At 37.2% G+C, this 21,105-nt stretch overlaps 1 protein-coding gene across 2 annotated transcripts in view; it reads left to right on the top strand.

The window, feature by feature from the left end:
* SLK (STE20 like kinase) overlaps positions 1–21,105 on the top strand; it is a 50,225-nt gene that overhangs the window by 10,656 nt on the left and 18,464 nt on the right. For both annotated transcript variants that reach the window (XM_007530481.3, XM_007530476.3), the window contains exons 2-12: positions 4,501–4,665; positions 8,078–8,126; positions 9,334–9,483; positions 11,243–11,315; positions 11,475–11,669; positions 12,179–12,260; positions 14,628–14,756; positions 15,356–16,717; positions 18,173–18,303; positions 18,494–18,617; positions 18,957–19,136. In XM_007530481.3, coding sequence (XP_007530543.1) covers positions 4,501–4,665; positions 8,078–8,126; positions 9,334–9,483; positions 11,243–11,315; positions 11,475–11,669; positions 12,179–12,260; positions 14,628–14,756; positions 15,356–16,717; positions 18,173–18,303; positions 18,494–18,617; positions 18,957–19,136 — 2,640 coding nt within the window. The remainder of the gene's footprint in view (positions 1–4,500; positions 4,666–8,077; positions 8,127–9,333; positions 9,484–11,242; positions 11,316–11,474; positions 11,670–12,178; positions 12,261–14,627; positions 14,757–15,355; positions 16,718–18,172; positions 18,304–18,493; positions 18,618–18,956; positions 19,137–21,105) is intronic.

Below are 21,105 nucleotides of genomic sequence, written 5' to 3'. Positions count from 1 at the left end.
TGAGTGTTTTAAAAATTCAGTGAGAAAAATAGAATAAGTCACTTTTAACTCATTTCTTCTCACTGATGGTATCTTTCTAGATAGCTCATATAGCTATTCATATGTGAAAATGAATATGAAGTTGTAATATTTCATAGCTCTTAGGTTTCTTCAGTAAGTTGCTTCTTTCCTCCTTCAGAAATATATTGTAGTACTGTTCCATCTTCAGAATTTTTTTTTTTCTATCGTCAGAATTGTTAAACCATTGACTATTTTTCATGGCCAAATAATTCTCCACTGTAGCTGTGCTAAATGACTTAAGTAACTTCCTGTTAATGGACATTTAGGCTGATTTAGTTTTCTTCATAGTAAATAGTAATTTGATGACTTTTTTGTGTATGTATCTCTAATTCTTTATTTTTAAATATTATTTGTTTTATCTTAAATGATAAAATTAAAATGCTAAGAGCACAAAAAAAAAAAACCCAACAAAAACAAACACAAAAACCTGGCCAAATTGATAGAATTATAGGGAGTCTAGGAAGGGTATGGATCATGGTAAAGGACTTTAGAAACATCTGGATTTGAGTGTGCATCCTGACTTTTCCTAGATATATGATTTTGGGGATTTCTTTTAGTCTCTTCATATTTATTCATTTCCCTTCAAAGTAGGAATGATAATACATTATAAGTTTGCTCTAAGGACTATCTATAATAAGCCTTACTATGTATGACAGGCATTGTTTTAAATACTTAGATGTATTTTTTAAATTTGATAAACATTTTCTTAATCTTACATACTTGGGAGATGTAGATCTGTTTTATTTATGAGGAAGATAAAACAGGGAGGGGTTTTACAGGTTGCCCCAAGCAGCACAGTTAAGAAGTGCCAAATCTAATAGCCTGACCTAGCAGAACCTATGATTTGAAACACTATCACTTGTGCATATGAAACACAGTACATCCATAGCATGCATTAGTTAGTATTTATATTTAGGCAGTCTTGAAAAAATTAAGTTGTCAGGAGAATGAGAAAAGAAGCCATTGATGGAGAAAAGTTCTAGAAAAGATTTACCTGATAAAGGACTGCTATTCAAAGTATTTGAGAACTCTTTGTTATCACTAGGACTTCACTGCTCTCGGATGACATTTTTCAGATAGAGAAAGACAGACAGAAGGAAAACTGCAATGGCACTGAAGCTTCCTTCAGTATTGTGGAACTGGCCTCAGACCCGGGTGTATTATCCAAGTGAGTTTTTTTTTTTTTTTTTTTTTAAAGAACTCTTAAAATTCTCAGCAGTTAGAAAATCAACAGTTTGGTAAAAATCAGGCAAGATGCTTGACATCAGTCATATGATGTTACGTGGGAATTATAACAAGGTGACACCACTGTACACCTATTAGAATGACAAAAATCAATGCTGTTGGCATCAAAAGCTGGTAAGGTGTGAAATAGGAACTCAGAGCTATGGGTAATGAATGCAGAATGGTAATGCCACATTACAGAACAGGATGTCAACTTCTTAAGAAGCAAAGCATAATCTTTTTTAAAATTTTTATTTATAGAAAGTAAACACTGACAAACACCATAGGATAAGAGGAGTACAACTCCACACAATTCCCACCACCAGAACTCCATATCCCGTCCACTCCCCTGATAGCTTTCCTATTCTTTATCCCTCTGGGAGTATGGACCCAGGCTCATTATGGGGTGCAGAAGGTGGAAGGTCTGGCTTCTGTAATTGCTTCTCCACTGAACATGGGCATTGGCAGGTCGATCCATACTCCCAGCCTGCCTCTCTTTCCCTAGTGGGGCAGGGCTCTGGGGTAGCGGGGCTCCAGGACATATTGATGGGGTCGTCTGCCCAGGGAAGTCTGTTTGGCGTCATGTTAGCATCTGGAACCTAGTGGCTGAAAAAAAAAAGAGTTAACATGTAAAGCCAAACAAATTGTTGACTAATCATGAACTTAACGGCTGGAAAAGTTCATATGAAGAGTTGGGGTGTCTCCATTTTTATAGATAGTAGTCCTATTGTAGTTATGCAAAGCATAATCTTAACATGATCCAGTGATCATACCTCTTGGTTTTTTTTTAATTTATTTTTTATTTAAGAAAGGATAAATTAACAAAACCATAGGGTAGGAGGGGTACAACTCCACACAATTCCCACCACCCAGTCTCCATATCCCACCCCCTCCCCGATAGCTTTCCCATTCTCTATCCCTCTGGGAGCATGGACCCAGGGTTGTTGTGGGTTGTAGAAGGTGGAAGGTCTGGCTTCTGTAATTGCTTCCCCCCTGAACATGGACGTTGACTGGTCGGTCCATACTCCCAGTCTGCCTCTCTTTCCCTAGTAGGGTGGGTTTCTGGGGAAGTGGAGCTCCAGGACACATTGGTGGGGTCTTCAGTCTAGGGAAGCCTGGCCGGCATCCTGATGGCATCTGGAACCTGGTGACTGAAAAGAGAGTTAACATACAAAGCCAAACAAATTGTTGAGCAATTATAGACCCAAAGGTTGGAATAGTGGCGAGGAAGTGTTAGGGGGGGTTACTCACTGCAAACTCTAGTGTACTTCTGCTTTCAGGTATATATTTTGCACTAGTAAATGGATACGTGTGAACATATGCTCTCTCTCACAGAACCTGGTCTATATCTAGGTTTTGGGACTTTGTTAGAAAGTGAACCACCTGGGATGGAATTATAGAATACTATTAAAGGAAAGGTCTCACCTGAGTAATGAAGCTGAAGGGTTGTCATTCCACACGTGAAGTCTCTGGACACAGTCTGAGCTGAAGCATGTTGAGGTGGCAATTGCGTTGATTAGGTTGCGATCGGCAGATGCAATATTATTTGATATGGATTGGGAGAGGCATGCGGGAAAGTGGGCCATATCCTAAGGTTCCAGGACTGGGGAAATATAGGCTCTGTAGTGGAGATGTGAGGTTTCTGCTGTCTTAGGGTTCAAAAAGACAATGGATAGTTAATGTTATCATCACAGTATTTGATATGCGGACTCTCTCAAAAGCCTAGACCAAGTAGATCAGAAGCAACCAATGGCACAGCTATATACAAGATACTGGGTACTATACAGCAAACCCTAACAAAAGGACTTTTCAAAGTTAACCCAATTACCTCTTGGGTTTTATTCAAAGGAATTGGAAAGTTATCTTTACACATGAATATATACTATAGCTTTATTCCTAAACCTTGGAAACAACTCAAATGCTCTTTAGTTGGTGAGGAGAGTATGGAGAGGCAATGAATGTACTATGTTATGGACTGTTATTTAGTGGCAGAAAGAAATGAACTGTCTGATCATGAAGTGATATGAAAGAAGCTAATCTGCAAAGAAAAGGCTACCTGTTGTATACTTCAACTGTATGACATTCTGGAAAAGCAAACGTATAGGTAGTAAAAAGGCCAGTGATTGCCAAGGGTTAGGAAGAAGGGGGCAGTATTGAGAACCAGAGGATTTTTAGGGTAGACTGTTCTCTATAATAATATATAATGGTGGCTACATGCCATACAGTTGTCAAAACACAAAGAATGTCTATCAGTGGGGTCGGGCGGTAGCGCAGTGGGTTAAGCGCACATGGCAGGAAGTGCAAGGACCAACATAAGGACCCTGGTTTGAGCCCCTGACTTCCCACCTGCAGGGGGTCACTTCACAAGTGGTGAAGCAGGTTTGCAGGTGTCTTTCCCCCACTCTGTCTCCCCATCTCTTTCAATTTCTCTCTGTCTTATCCAACAACGACAGTGATAATAGCAATAATAACAACAGCAACGATAAACAAGGGCAACAACAGGGAAAAAATAGCCTCCAGGAGCAGTGGATTCATAGTGCAGGCACTTCTTCTTCTTCTAGCGTTTGCCCTTCTTCCGTAGCCAGTCAACAGCGTCAGGTTGAGCCTGATGTAAAGTTTCGAGACCTCCTTTGAATCTGGAGAGGTGGCAGTCGTTGGCTATGTGGGTCATAGTCTGTCTGTAGCCGCAGGGGCAGTTTGGGTCGTCTCTGGCTCCCCAGCGATGGAACATAGTGGCGCACCGGCCATGGCCTGTTCGATAGCGATTGAGGAGGGCCCCAGCAATAACCCTGGAGGCTGTGCTGACGCCTGTTTCACCTTAATATATTTTGTATTGTTTAAACCAGTTCCCAGCTCCCGCTGTGAATCCTTTTACGTGAGGCAGCAGCCTCCAAACCAACCCCCTTTTAAGTTAAATTACAACAGGAGGCAAAAAAAAAAAGTATATTAAGAGTGAATACTAGTATAAACTATGGTCTCTGGGATGAAGTCGATGGGCCAAAATAATTGGTAACCAATGTGCATTCTCTGTGGACTGTTGATTGCAAGGAAGACTGTGTATGTGTAAGGGCGAGGAGTAGATAGATGGGGATTTTCTGAATTCTCGACTCTGCTTTGAACTAAAAACTGTTCTAAAAAAATAAATTATATTGAAAAAAGAAAACAGACATGTATGTATTGTAAATATGTGACATTTCTGATACTTTTCGTTTTTAGGCTCAGAATAAAGAGACCAATGTTCTAGCTGCCGCAAAGGTGATAGACACCAAATCTGAAGAAGAGCTTGAAGATTACATGGTCGAGATTGATATATTAGCATCTTGTGACCACCCAAACATAGTCAAGCTTCTAGATGCTTTTTATTATGAGAACAATCTCTGGGTAAGTATTTTTTATTCATCTGCTAGCAGCAGTCAAAGTGAGTTTCTTTTCCTACTTCAGGGGCTTATGAATTGTGAAAACCTGTTGCATGTTTTCCCTCTTCTGTTTAATTATTTATGCTACTTAAATAAGAGTAGATCTGCTTATGAGGGGGTTGCTAGCAACATAATTATGCTTAATTTCAGCAGGTGTTCAAAGCAGGTGTTTTAAGATCATACCATTGTTCGTGAATGCTTGACAGTAGACCCATTTGGAGAAGCTTGGTTCAGAATTTTGAATTTCATACATTAAGATATTAGATGACTCTTTTTTGTAATAGAATTAAACATTTACTTAAAAGTTTTCTAATGTGTTTTTGTTTCCCAAGAAACTGTTTATAATGGCTAACCCTAAACTTTTTGTAAATGGCTTAGTTATGTAGTAGTATAAGTGTTAAATAATCTTATACATTGTTAAGTTTAACCTTAGTCCATGATGTAGTGTCAAAGCTGCATGTATACTCATTTTTAAGAAAATATTAGACACATATAGAAGTACTGTCTGTATTACTTCTTTTCTGTTACTGATGTAGCCAAGTGAGAGCTTAAATAAGTCAGTCTTTATAAGTCTGTTCATTTTTAGGATGAGTAATGAAACACCTCTCAAATTATTTTCTAAATAACTAATTTAAAAACAGTTTGTAATCGGCAAGCATCTATAAAAAGTAAAGACACGGAGGAAAACAAGTTATGAAATTTGTTAATTGAAAACTTATCTGTAGTTATTAGTGTGAAGTTATTTAGGACTATAGCAGGATCTAGAGATCATAGTGTGAATGAATTCCTAGAAAATGTTGTAAATAGATAAGATCTTTATTTGAGTCTATTGCAAAATAGAATGCTAGACAAACAAAAGATAGCTTATCTGTTAGGGTATATTCCTTACCATGTACTTGGTCTGGGCTCCACTCCTGGCACCACATGAGGCTGGCATAACACCAGGGGAAACTTTGTTTTGATGTCTCTCTCCTCTGTTTTTCTATCTGAAATAAAAAGAAACAATTAAGGCCTAGGCTATGGCACCTGGAGACTGTGATGTCTCTCTGTCTTTTAATCTATCTCTAAGTGAAAAGTGGCCCTTGGGAGGTATAATATATGCCAAGGCTCTAACACCACTGAAAATTTTTTTTTGATAACCGAGGAACACTTAGTGAGAAAGATTGATTTTAAGTAACCGAAGAATCACAATATATAAAAAGTAATATGTGTGGTAAGGTTTAAGGAGAAAAGGTTTAAAAAAATAAAAAAAATTTTTTATCACCACCAGGATTAATATTGGGGCTTGATGCCTACATGATGAATCTACTGCCTCCTGTCGGCTGGCTGGCCTCCTTCCTTCTTTCTTTCATAGAGAGAGAGAGAGAAATTGAGGGAGGTTTGACGAGACAGAAGGGAGAAAGACACTTGCAGCACTGCTTCATGTTCTAGAAGTCCACCCCCTGAGGGGAGGAACAGGAACTTAAACATGGGTCCTTGTTCATGGTAACATGCACTCTCTTGGGTATGTCATCACTTGACCTCCCAAGAAGGAAAGGCTCTTATCAGGGATATATATTACGGAAGCCCATATATATTAGGGAAGTCCAGAGAGCCATCCATTATGAAATAATATTTGAACTAGAATCTGCAACTTTTGTGTATATATTTATTATTTATTATTTTTAAATATTTAATTTTTATTAACTTTTTAAAAAAATGGTTCTTGTCTCATCATTCTTTATTTGAACATCTTTTTATATTATTTTATTTTTTGGATAGAGACAGAGAGATCCAGAGAAAAGGGGAGATATAGAGAGACTGGGAGAGAGGAAGAGAGATACCTGTAGCCCTGTTCACCACTTTTGAAGCTTTTCCCTGCAGGTGGGGACCAGGGGCTTGAACCTGGGTCCTTGGGCACTGTAATGTGTGCACTTAACCAGGTGTGCCACCACCTGTCCCCATATTTATTATTTCTTAATTTGATAGGACAAATAAATTGAGAGGAAGAGGGGAGATAGGAAGAGACACCTGCAGTATTACTTCACCATTTATGAAGCTTCCCACCTGTAGGTGGGGACCAGGGACTGGAAACCAGGTCCTTGTACTTGGTAATATGTATACTTAGCCCCGTATGCCATGTCTGGGCCTTTTTTAAACCAAAAAAAATGTCTATATGTTATCAGTATGTGTTGTTATTAGTAAGTTTAAAATATTTAATCACTTAAATCACATTAGTTACCTTAAAATAGGATTAATGGGCTGGGGAGATAGCATAATGGTTATGTAAAAGACTCTCATGCCTGAGGTTCTGAGATCTCAGGTTCCAGTCCCTAGCTCTACCATAAGCCAGAGCTGAGCAGTGCTCTTGTCTCTGTCTCTTTATTTTAATTTTTTAAAATTATATTTATTTATTCAATGGAGACAGCCAGAAATCAAGAGGGAAGGGGTTGATAGGGAGGGAAGGAGAGAGAGAGACCTGCAGCCCTGCACTTTCCCCTTGCAGTTGGGGACTGGGGGCTCAAACCCTGGTACTTACGCATTGTAGTGCTCCTGCATGCGCTGCTCTCCATCTCTCTCTTTTCATCTCTTTCTCTCTCCATCTCTCTTTCTCTCCCCCTTCCATATGGAGGAGGGGATACACACACACACACACACACACACACACACACACACACACACACACACACACACATATATATCCCATATCTATCTATATATATCTATATAGATATAGATCTATCCCTCTGTATCTCTCTCATTAAAATGATGAAAATATTTTTTAAAAGATGAGGTTGATACACTTATATGTGGAATATAGAGCAACAAACAAGAGAACAGACAGTCAAAGGGAAACAAGTTTTTGAACCTTGCCTGCAGAACTGAAGCTACCAAAGGCTGATCAGGAAAGGATGCTGATAAGAGTAGTTGGGGTTCAGTGGGCTTTGGAGGGTTGTTGGTGCTCTCATGGTGGGCATGATGCTGTAACCTGGGAGAGGTATGGAACCATACTCCCTAGAACAGCACCATTTAAGCCACTAGTACCACAGTAAAATTGAAAAAAAAAAAAAAAAAGGGAAAACAGTAAAATAATAATAAATGTGAGTAACACAATTTTTTAGTGTTTATGAAATGGATAACTAATATTATCTTGAGTAAAACTGTACCTGCTAATTTTAGAGAAGTGGTGATTATAAAAAATATACATGCTTTTACAGTGTATTTTTTCCTTCACCTCTATGTTATTAAGGTTTGTAACTCTTTTTGACAAGTTTTTATGGTCTGCAGTATGTTTTTTCATAACCTGTCTTATATAATAGCCAAACCTTTGTTAATTTGAAGAAAAATATTCCAGACTCCATGTCATCTTAGACACTTGGTGTTTTATTTACCTGCAGATCCTCATTGAATTTTGTGCAGGGGGAGCAGTGGATGCTGTGATGCTTGGTAAATACTTTTTTTTGCTCTTTATGTTCATATTGTAAGTTATACTAAATAAGAATCAAGGATTTCAAACATTTATGCATATTTATATATCTTATTGCTAAAAGAAGTTCAATAAAATTGTTCTTATGTTCTTGGATAACACTAATAAAATGACATGTTGAATATTTTATGAGAGTATTTTATTTTTTTTAAAGTTTTTTTTTTTTTAATTTTTAATTTTTTAACCAGAGCACTGTTCAGTTCTGGCTTGTGGTGGTGCGGGGGATTGAACCTGGGAATTTGGAGCCTCAGGTATGAGAGTCTATTTACATAAACAGAGAGTATTCTTTTTAAAAAAATTATCTTTATTTCTTTATTGGATAGAAACAGCCAGGAATCAAGAGTGAAGAGGGTGATAGAGAAGGAGAGAGAGAGACACCTGCAACACTGCTTCACCACTTGCAAAGCTTTCCCCCTGCAGGTGGGGACTGGGAGGCTCGAACCCGGGTCCTTGTGCATTCTGACATGTGCACTCAGCCAGGTGCACCACCACCTGGGCCCTAACAGAGAGTATTCTTTTGTTATTATTATTTTTAAAAGCTTTTTAGCTATTCTTTGTAAATATTTAGTTCTTCTAAGATAAACTCATTGTGTATGATCCTTTACAAAAAATATATCTTTTGTTACTGACTTAAAATTTTTTTTTATTATCTTTATTTATTTATTGGATAGAGACAGTCAGAAATTGAGAGGGAAGGGGGAAGTAGTGAGGGGGAGTGACAGAGAGACACCTGCAGCCCTGCTTCACCACTTGCAAAGCTTTCCCCCTGCAGGTGGGGACCGGGGTCTCAAACCTGGGTCCTTGTGCATTATAACATGGGCGCTCAACCAGGTGCACCACCACCCGGCCCCTATTATTGATTTTTTTTTTTTTTAGGGAACTTTTTATAGGTTTATTTTATTTATTCCCTATAAGAGAGTGTTTCGGTTGAGACATTAAAAAAGAGTAAGAGACAAACCAGAGCACCACTTGGGGACTTGCGGCACCATCTCCAGCCTGTCAGTCTGATGCTCTCCCAGTTGAACTACTGCCCTGCAGCTCAGCCAGTTGATTTGATCCTCACTGGTTATGGTAAATGTGTGTAACCTGATGATTTATTGTCACTGTATGAAAACAGATTTTTATTTTATTTATTTATTTATTTATTTATTTTTGCTTTTCTTTTAGAACTTGAGAGACCATTAACTGAGTCTCAAATACAAGTAGTTTGTAAGCAGACTTTAGAAGCATTGAACTATTTACATGATAATAAAATCATCCACAGAGATCTAAAAGCTGGCAACATTCTTTTTACCTTAGATGGAGATATTAAGTTGGGTAAGTTTAATAATTTAAGTAATACATTTGAATATGTGCTCTGTCTTTTCTCCCTGTGTATATGTGATTTGATATTATTTTATTATGACTCAAAAACATAACGTGGATAATTATGTTAACTTTAAAAACACTTTCATGTATTTTAATTCCTTGAATTTCTAAGTATATGTACCGAAAAGACACTTAAAAAAAAGACCTCTTAATATAAAGAAACTTAAAAGAAAGTAACAAGGATGAATTTGAAAAGGTCAAACTTTTAAAAGACTAATTTGTTTTCCCTTAATTTTTTAATGTAGATTTAATACTTAGACATCTAATGCATTTAGAATATTGCGTAATTGTAGAACTGTTAACTGAGTTATATTTCCATTTCAAAGTTCATGTCTAAATGGACTAATCTTTTCTATGTTTAGTTTCATGTTCTATTCAAACTTTTTAAAATTTATTTTTAATGAAAGATAAAGAGAAAAAGGAAGGGGAGAAGGGAGGGAGGGAGGGAAGAGAAGAGGAGATACCAGAGCACTGCTTAGCTCTGGCTTATGGTGGTGCTAGGGACTGAACCTGGGACCACAGAGCCTCAGACATGAAAGTCTTTTGCATAACCATTATGTTGTATCCCCAGCCCCTCATGCTCTATTTTTATAGATAGAATGTCTTAGTGATAACTTTTAGTTATCAGACTAACTTTTAGTCTGAAAAAGATTCCTAATATAAATATAAGGACTTGAATTTTAAATTTTCGTACGGCACTGCTCAGCTCTGGTTTATAGCGGTACAGGGGGTTGAACCTGGGACTTTAGAGTCTCAGGCATGAGAGTCTCTTTAAATAATCATTATCCTGCCTCCTCCACCCAAATTTTTAATTATTATTATTATTTTTTTACCAGAGCACTGCTAAGTTCTGGCTTATGGTAGTGTGAGGGATTGAACCTGGCACCTGAGAGCATCAGGCATGAGCGTCTCTACATAACCATTATGTGATCTCCTCTGCCTAATATTTACTTTTTTATATTGGGTACAAATGGTAACTTTATGAGAAAAAATTGATGTAGACTTTAGAGGACAAAATTAATAACACATACACACACACAGAAGGTTTTTAGACACACACACACACACACACACACACACACACACACACACACAGTCTTTAGGTATACCCATAGTATGACACACACACACACACACACACACACACACACACACACACACACACACACACACACACACACACACACACACACACACACACACACACAGTCTTTAGGTATACCCATAGTATGAAATAGGAAAAGGAGGCTGGAGTTGTGATTGGGAATGTGGCTGCTTAGTTGTGATGCTCATGTCTTGCATATATTGAGATTCTCGGTTCCATCCTGGACACAGCATTAAAAAAACAAAAAGAAAAGTCTGATAAGAAAATCGACGGTTGTGTATTTGGGAAAGAAATGTAATAGGACAGAATATATTCTCAGCCCATGTTGTTTACCAGTAATCAAAACAATTCACTGTGTTATCACATTTAAAGCTGGTGTAATTTGATATTTTAAACTTTAATCTTTCTACTTTAAACTGAAGACAGAAAGCCACACAGACAGTTGTGTAACTTAAGGACTTTAGACAGTATCTTTGTGCCACCAAATAAAATGAATAAAAGTAGTCTTAATAAAGCCTTGAAACATTCCCAATCCCCCCCATGTTGAAAACAGTGACATTTGCTAAAAGGCTATCACTAATACTTGTGTCTGATTATTTCAAGCGGATTTTGGAGTGTCAGCAAAAAATACAAGGACAATTCAAAGAAGAGATTCCTTTATTGGCACACCATATTGGTATGTTTTCAGTTTTATGGATTTACGATAGTCTATCAGTAGCAATTTTTGCTCGATTATTATTTTTCTAGATAATTAGTTACCCTGTATATGCTTTATATGGTTCAAAATCACTGTTTCTAAGTGAACATCTTAACTTTAAATTTTCTGTTTCCATAGGATGGCTCCTGAAGTAGTCATGTGTGAAACATCTAAGGACAGACCTTATGACTACAAAGCTGATGTTTGGTCCCTGGGTATCACTTTAATAGAAATGGCTGAGATAGAACCACCACATCATGAATTAAATCCAATGCGAGTGTTGCTAAAAATAGCAAAATCAGAGCCCCCTACATTAGCACAGCCATCAAAATGGTAAAGTACTCTTAACAGTGTTCTTAAAGTAGCAGTATTGGATGTTTATTTTATCCTTACAATTTTCTGAAGAATTTAAATGTAGATGTGATATGATGATTGTGAGCCAGAAAGCTTGAATTTTATGTATTTTCAAGATTTAAGGACCTTATAGCAACTTTTCTTCACATATTTGCATATTTTAGTGATTTGGATTCTGCATGAAGATGCTTTCTATAATAAGAGAAAGTGAGGCATACATGTATTTGAGGAATTTAATAAAAGACTTTGTGATGTTTGGACATATGGCTGTATTTCAGTAGCTAAAACTATGAACCTACTTACCTGCATATCTAACTCATGTTTAAAGATGAATAACTTCAGAAACCTTAATATGCTCATTAACTAGTTTTCTTAATGTTCCATTAATTCTAGTTATACATAATGAAACCTAGACATAAATTATCTGAGCTTTGTTTGAGTCTAATGATAGTACAATTGAATGACTTGGTTAAAATTTTATTTTGAAGGTCTTCAAATTTTAAGGACTTTCTAAAAAAGTGCTTGGAAAAGAATGTGGATTCTAGGTGGAATACATCTCAGTTACTGCAGGTAAGTTAATAACAGTATAACTGCAAGCCATGACATTTGTTTTAACATCTTTAAGAATGAGTACAATTTAATTTATTTTTATTTTTTTATTATTTTTTTAAATATTTTATTTTTTTATTCCCTTTTGTTGCCCTTATTGTTTTATTGTTGTAGTTATTATTGTTGTTGTTGGATAGGACAGAGAGAAATGGAGAGAGGAGGGGAAGACAGAGAGGGGGAGAGAAAGATAGACACCTGCAGACCTGCTTCACCGCCTGTGAAGCGACTCCCCTGCAGGTGGGGAGCCGGGGTTCGAACCGGGATCCTTATGCCGGTTCTTGTGCTTTGCGCCACCTGCGCTTCACCCGCTGCGCTACAGCCCGACTCCCCAATTTAATTTTTTATTATCTTTATTTATTTATTGGGTAGAGACAGCCAGAAATCAAGAGGGATGGGGGGGATAGAGAGGGACAGAGACAGAGAGATACCTGCAGCACTGCTTCACCACTTGTGAAGCTTTCCCCTTGCAGGTGGGGAAGAAGAGTACAATTTTTGATGCTTGTAAGGCTTACTCTATTTCCACTTGAGCTTCTCTCTTTTTTTTCATCTATTTATTTATTGATTATTTATAAAAAAGAAAACCATAGGATAAGAGGAGTACAACTCCACACACTTCCCACCACCAGAACTCCATGTCCCATCCCCTCCCCTGATAGCTTTCTTGTTCTTTAACCCTCTGGGAGTATGGACCCAAGGCCACTGTGGGGTGCAGAAGGTGGAAGGTGTGGCTTCTGTAATTGCTTCCCTGCTAAACATGGGCATTGACAGGTTGATCCGTACTCCCAGCCTGCCTCTCTCTTTCCCTAGTGGGGTGAGGTTCTGGGGAATTGGAGCTCCAGGACATATTGGTGGGGCTGTCTGTCCAGGGAAGTCTGGTTGGCATCATGGTAGCATTTGGAACCTGGTGGCTGAAAAGAAGAGTTAACATACAAAAAACAAATTGTTGAATAATCATGAACCTAAAGGCTGGAGTACTACAGATGAAGAGTTCAGGGATATTCCATTTTGTAGATAGCTAGTAGGCATATTTTAGTTATATTCCAAAGGTCCTGTGGCTATACTAGTTTTTTTTTTTCCCCTGAGCCTGAAATCTGATATGCAGGTGGATCCAAGTTATTGTCTTGGGTGATGATGTCATGGCTGGAAAAGGACCAGAAAGCTGGATCAGGGAAGAGAGTAGCTCCCAAATATGGGAAAGATGCATAAATATTGACTGTCAACCCCATTGATTTGATCTGATCTGGGGCCTATATTCTTAGCCTATGTGACCTCTGCATCCCTGTAGATCCGAGCTCACATTCTGTCTTTATTGTCACCAGGGTTATTACTGGGATTCAGTGCTTGCACTATGAATCCACTGCTCCTGGTGGCCATTTTTTTCTTCTTTATTTGATAGGACAGAGAAGAATTGGCAGGAGAAAGATAGGGAGAGAGGAAGAGAGACACCTGCATTTGCATCCCTTGCTTCCCCTTTGCAGGTGGTGAGTGGGTTTGAACCTGGATCCTGGTTCATCATGTATGCTCAGCAGATGTGCTATCACCCGGCCCTGATTTTTCTTTCTTTCTTTCCAAACTATTTAACTAGAGAAATGATGATGAGAGAGTTGTCATATGAATGAAATTTCTTATCTCCTTGTGATAGTTGCCTACATACCACGTTTATATAAATACTTTTAACAAAGCTTTAGAATTCTTTTGTAATTCAGTGAGGATTTATGTGTTGTTACTTTTTAGTAAGAACTATAATGTACTAACTTGAAACTTTAATTAAAATTTTACATTTTGAAAATTTCAAATAGAAGCTAGTACATGTAGCTACCACCCAGATATCCAAGTGTAATGCATCGTTTTTGACATTATTTTCTTCATATTTTTTTTTTAAGAGCAAAAGGGAAAAAACATCACAGCCCTGCTTTTTCCACCATTTGTGGAGCTTCCCCAATGTGGTCCATGGTCCTTCCTTCATATTCTTGTGTTCCCTCTCCTTCCCTCCCTCCCCCAGTGCTTCACTTCTCTGAGAGAGAGGGAGAGACAAAAAAAGTTTGTTTAAACTTTCTTTTTAAAAAATATTTATTTATTTATTTATTTATTTTCCCTTTTGTTGCCCTGAGAAGAACTTCTTAATGTTTTATAAGTACAGAAACAGCTGCAGGTAGCTATTCTCTTCCTGTTCATCCTTTTCCCGTTTCTTTATTTCTCTCAGGTGTAAAGTTACCTGAGGTTGTTTTTTTTTTTCCTATCTATGGATTCGTATGTTTGTCACATAAATTTGTACATTTGAAGCTTATATTTTAGCTCTTACTGAACTCTCTTTTTAATGATCACCAGCACCCCTTTGTTACTGTTGATTCCAACAAACCAATCCGAGAGTTGATTGCTGAGGCAAAGGCTGAAGTAACAGAAGAAGTTGAAGATGGCAAAGAGGAAGATGATGATGAGGAAACAGAAAATTCTCTGGTCAGTATTTAGAATGGATATTTCATTTAGGTATTTTTTAAAGTTAGATTTTTGTGATGTACCCATATGCAATGTACCCATATGTTAATTGATGGGTAGTAGTACAAAATCTTTAATTTTAGACATAAAGATGAATAGAAAATTCTCTTCTTGCTATCTGTGTCTGTCATATTTGTTTATTTATTATTTATGCTACCGGGGTTGCTACTGGGGCTCCACTGCCACAGGTTTCCTCTTCTTCCAGCAGACTCTTGTTTTGTTTTGTTTTAGATAGAGACTGAGGGGAATGGGGATAAAGGGGAGGGGAAAGAGACCCCAAATCACCAGTCCACCATTTGTGAAGTTTTTCCTGTGCATGGCACTCTTCATGTGGTACCGGGGCTTGAATCTGGGTCCTTGTACATGGTACAGTTTGCACTCTACTGAGTGAGTCATCTCCTGCCTCTCTTTGGTCATACTTGTGGAGGTTTGTTGACCATAAATTCTTTTTATAATTTTAGTTACTGAGTTAGCATACTAAATTAATACATATATATAGGACTTTGTGTTGTTTATCATATTGTTGTTTGAACACTAAAAATATATAAAATCTTTTTTAGCCAATACCTGCAGATAAGCGTGCCTCCTCTGATCTTAGTATTGCCAGCTCTGAAGAAGATAAGCTTTCTCAGAATGCGTGCATTTTAGAATCTGTCTCAGAAAAAACGGAACAGAATACTTCTGAAGAAAAATTCAACAGCAAAGTTATTAATGAAAAGCCCACAAGTGATGAACCAGAAAAAGCTGTGGAGGGTACCAATGAGCATGTTAATGATGCTCATTTGCAACCCGTGACTGAGTTCCATAAAAGAGCAGCAGCTGTCAAGGAAATTGGGAGGGAGGAGAAGAGACCTAAGCTTGAAAACCTACCTGACGAAGACCAAGAAACAGTTGACACTAATTCAGTCAGAGAAAGACAAGAAAATAATATACTGATAACTTCAGAAACAAACATTGAACAGAATCTGAAATCTGAGCAAGAAAGGGATCAGGAAAAGCAACACATATTTGAAAATAAGGCTATAAAACCTGAAGAAATTAAAGATGCTACTATTCAGACAGTGGATTTACTTTCTCAAGAGACTGGAGAACAAGAGGCAGATATTCAGGCAGTTGACAGTGAAGTTGAACTTACACAGGAAGATGTTGAAGAGAAAATGGGAAAAGATGACAGAACTCAAAAAGATGTGATTAACAGTACAAGCAACACAACAGCAGTAAAAGAGGCAGTAGTCACCACTGAGAAGGCACTCAAGAATAGTGCTGAGGATGTTCAGACTGGTGATCGAGAAGAAGTGGTTGAAGAGGGCCAGCAGTTAGTGAGTAAGCCCACAGAGGGTCCTGCGGTTAGTGGTACTGAGGAAGTTCCTATTAAAGAAACAGTTGAAATTGAGGAAATAGATAAAAAGTTAGAAGGTGAAAGTGAGAGAAAATTGCTCAACAGTTCTGAGAATATAGTGGAGACCAAGGAGGTAGCAGAGGCAAATGAAGCTGAAATTACTGAGTCAAGTAGCACTGATGAAATCCAGGGCAGCAGTACTGTGATTCATACGGACCAGAAAGCCATTGAAAGTGAAACTTGGGATGCCCATCCACCCTCTACTCAAATAGGCACAGAGGAAATCCCATGTGAAGTGCCAATTGAAACAGAACCTCAGGTTACTGCCACTTCACAGCCCACTGAACCTCAGCCAGTCCCAGTACCTAGTATTAATATCAACTCTGAAGACACAGAAAATAAAGAGCAAACAGGTGCTTTACTAAAAACTGAAACTGTGCTGCAGCCAGAATCTGAGAATCAAAAGGAAAATGATACTGATTCGGGCACTGGTTCTACTGCTGATAATAGCAGCATTGATTTGAATTTATCCATCTCTAGCTTCCTAAGTAAAACCAAAGACAGTGGATCAATATCTTTACAAGTAAGTGTGTACATGGACTCTTTTTTTGAGTTGTTCTTTGTCATTCTGGATATTGTGTGAAAGTAGTATCTTGGAAATAGCATTAAATCACTTTAGTATTAACCTTAAACTATTTTCAAGGTCTAGAAAGATAATCAGTTTAAAAGACTGAAGGAGAGGGATTCTAAATGTAATTTGTACATTTTGGGGTAGTACTTAGCTATTTTTGCTAACTAGATATAAACAATATAATATAGCTGTTTGGTGCTATTTAAGGGTTCTCTTGTAACACATCTAGATAGTATTTTATCAAGTAATGTTGAATATTAAAGGATGTGAGAAGTGAAAAGAATGATGTTCTTTTGAGTACACTTAGGATATAAACAGCCCTTAATTTACCACTAGTCCATCCATATGACCATCTTCCCATCTTAGGCATAGCCATCATGTTGCCATGGAAACTACTGTGGAAAAAGAAACAAAAACTAAATATTCGGAGCTCTTCAGATATAATTCTGAAATCTTAATGTATGTAAGAGTTATTAGAAGGAGCTGTGTAGAAGAAAAGATAGTGGAATTCTGACATTGGAGAACCATAAGAGTTTGTGGGTTGATGGCAGAGAAGAGTGTAAAAAGCAGAAAGAACATGGAAAAAGAAAACTGACCTTAGAACAAGACTTCAGGGCATAAGTGGTCATTTGAAGCCACAGGATTCTTCTGCTTTCCAAGATGTTTTTGTAGAAGTGTTATAAGTCTGTTCTTTTCTACTTGTATTTGAAAATGATTGGATACCGACTTAGGAATGAAGTTCTTGATAGTGGGCTGTAGACAATACCTGGCAGGTGGATGTAATCCTTTCAGGTACAGGAGAAGTATTATATTTTGGTAACATTAAAATCACACATCCACTGCCATTAGAGAACTGTTGATATTGTTGTTGATGTAGTGGATGTTTGATTTCCATTCTTGGCAGTGTTAAAAAATTTCCTGGGAACCTTTTCATAGAACTAATTATCAGCCACCCTCAGGTCTATTGATTTAGATTTCTTAAGGAGATGAATGTCAGTGGTTCATTTTTTAGTGTCTTGCCTGTGGTTCTAAAAATGAAAAGCAGAGGTATGCAAAAACCTATAAGGTAAGAAGCGGAGGTGAGGGAGGTGATATGAAGGCTACTGTAAAAAGTACATACATTAACCTTTAAGTGGATTGCTTGACATTATAGTTTAATTAGGATGTGTAGTGTAAAAATTATATGTCTTTAATGTTACTTGAATTTTTTCAATTTCATATGTAGCTATGGAAAAGTAAGTTGAACATTAAGACCATATAGCTGCTTCTACAAGCAAATCTTCCAGTTTTATATTGGCTTTTGTATATGTAGTCTCCATTATCTTCATGGCTGTCAGTAAAAAGAATATGTTTTCTATCTCCAGTATTCTCTATGCAAAACCTAACCAAACTTAAAATCTCACTCAGGAAACAAGAAGACAAAAGAAAACATTGAAGAAAACTCGGAAATTTGTTGTTGATGGTGTAGAAGTAAGTGTAACAACGTCAAAGATAGTTACAGACAGTGACTCAAAAACAGAAGATTTGAGGTTTCTTAGGTGAGTAGAAAAACTAATTAAAACTGGTTTTGTGACTATTTTCAGTATCTGAAAAGTTTGAAGACAGAAGAAGCTAGTAAATTGGCTAAGTTTGAATTTTTTTCCCCATTTGAGAAAAATGTTACTTAAAAGTATTTAAAGCATGATTTCAAGTTATTATTTACTTTCTTTTATCATCTTATGTTATCAGACGACAGGAACTTCGGGAATTAAGATTTCTTCAAAAAGAAGAGCAAAGAGCCCAACAGCAGCTCAATAGCAAACTGCAACAACAACGAGAACAAATGTTCCGACGCTTTGAGCAAGAAATGATGGTAAAAGCCTGGACTTGTGTGCATTTGTAATTGATTAAGTTTAGTGATTAAAGCAAAACCCACTTGTTTTCTGATTAATAAATTTCTTTCACTTTGTGATAAATTTCTGATCTTTATGTCTTTAGTGTTCCCAATGTTTTTCTTTCCCCTTTTTCTTTTTTGCTTGAAAGGATCTTTCATCTGTGTTTCTGTCACTAATCTATGTACATTGGACTTGTCCAAAGATTACATAAATTATCATCAAAGTTAAATGCTAGTTGTGTGCTCTTTGTAAACATCTTCATTATAATGAGTTAATCTAAGAGTAAAAAAGTTAAACCATTTTGAATTCTCTTACAGAGCAAAAAACGACAGTATGACCAAGAAATTGAGAATCTTGAAAAACAGCAGAAACAGACTATTGAACGTCTAGAACAAGAACACACAAATCGCCTGCGAGATGAAGCCAAACGGATTAAAGGAGAACAAGAAAAAGAACTGTCCAAATTTCAGAATGTGTTGAAGAACCGAAAGAAAGAGGTTAGTTTACTGTTTTTTTTTTAAAGCTTATTAGTGATTTAATAATGATTTACAAATTTCTAAGATTAGAGGGGTATAATTCCACATTAGAACCTACTGCCAAATCTTGTGGCCTTCTTCCTGCATCCTCACCCCAGTAACCATAAAAGTTCTCACAAAGCCTTCGAGAGAGTTTGCCTACTCTCCCCAACCCCCCCCCCCCCCACAAATTCATGTATTTCACATATGAGCAAAATCATCTGGTGGTGGTAACTATAGTTTTTTTTTTTTTTTTTTTGCCTCCAGGGTTATTGCTGGGGCTCGGTGCCTGCACTATGAATCCACTGCACCTGGAGGCTATTTTTTCCCATTTTATTGCCCTTGTTGTGCTTGTTGTAGTTGTTACTGTTGTCATAACTGTTGTTGTTGTTGGACAGGACAAAGAGAAATGGAGAGAGAAGGGGAAGACAGAGAGGGGGAGAGAAAGATAGACACCTGCAGACCTGCTTCACTGCTTGTGAAGCTACTCCCCTGCAGGTGGGGAGCTGGGGGCTCGAACCGGGATCCTTATGCCTGCCCTTGAGCTTTGCACCATGTGCGCTTAACCCGCTGCGCTACCGCCCGACTCCCAACTAGTTTTTAATTACTAGAACTATTCTTTTGGTACACACTTAAGACTAAGGAATGATACTTGATATTTAAATGTTACTCCTTTATTCTTTCATTTTTACTGCAACAGTCATATAGGGAGTAGTAAGGTCAGGTGTTACTACATTTACAACATAGAAAACTGGACTGGAGAATATTTTTGTGACTTGTTCATGTTAACTGTCATTAAGTGTCCAGATAAACCTTGAATCAAGTCTTCACATTGAATTTAATCCATTTTCTTTTTTTTTTGTTATTCCGGTGGCCACCCTCCATTTTCATTCTAATATAACATTTCTTTTTGACCTTTAAGACCTTGTGTAGAAATAACTTTATCAACAGTCTTACCCATCTTGTGTTTGCAGGTGGCAAAAATCATTTTAATGTTTCTTTGTAATGTTAATTCATGCTTAAATTTTTTCTACTGACTGGTGTGATTGCTTTTTTTGGACCTTTTGCCAGTACAAAAGCTGAGTAATGTGACATTGAAAATACTATCTATAATTATGTTCATATAATTGTGAGATACTTTGAAAATTCAATTAGAATGTGTGTAAAAAGTCATTTGACGGGAGTCGGGCTGTAGCGCAGCGGGTTAGGCGCAGGTGGCGCTAAACTCAAGGACCGGCGTCAGGATCCCGGTTCGAGCCCCCGGCTCCCCACCTGCAGGCAGGTCCCTTCACAGGCGGTGAAGCAGGTCTGCAGGTGTCTGTCTTTCTCTCCCCCTCTCTGTCTTCCCCTCCTCTCTCCATTTCTCTCTGTCCTATCCAACAACAACGACATCAATAATAACTACAACAATAAAACAACAAGGGCAACAAAAGGGAATTAAAAAAAAAAAAAACTTATAAAAAAAAAATTAAAAAAAAAAAGTCATTTGACTAGGTCATTTTTCCTTTTTATAGACTTGTAGTATTACTGTGATTGTCTTGTATATTAGTTATGTACTAGAAAGTCATATTGCATAAAGGAACTACATCTTAGTGTCTTTTCCTCCTAAAATTAAGGTAAAACTAAGAGAACTTTACATATGTAAGCAATATTCAGAAATAATTTATAATTTAGTGTAGGAACATATATTAAGTTTTCATAATATAAAAGACCTCAGATACAATAATTATAACAAAAAAGAAAAAACTAAACCAGTGAATACATTTTCCACCTTTGTTGCACATCTCAGATATGCTGATTAAGTTATGAAGAAAATTGAACATTATATTGTTGAACTTGATCTACTTTTAAAAGAATAGAACTAGTCAGTGATAAGTATAGTGTGGCTTATGATTTCTTTAGGTAAAGATGGATGAAATAAATAGGTTTATTTGGTAATAGCTAACATTTC

The sequence above is a fragment of the Erinaceus europaeus genome, chromosome 14 (assembly GCF_950295315.1).
Source record: "Erinaceus europaeus chromosome 14, mEriEur2.1, whole genome shotgun sequence".
Taxonomy (NCBI): domain Eukaryota; kingdom Metazoa; phylum Chordata; class Mammalia; order Eulipotyphla; family Erinaceidae; genus Erinaceus; species Erinaceus europaeus.
Note: the sequence above shows the minus strand (reverse complement) of the source record. Positions and strands in the feature narration are given on the sequence as shown.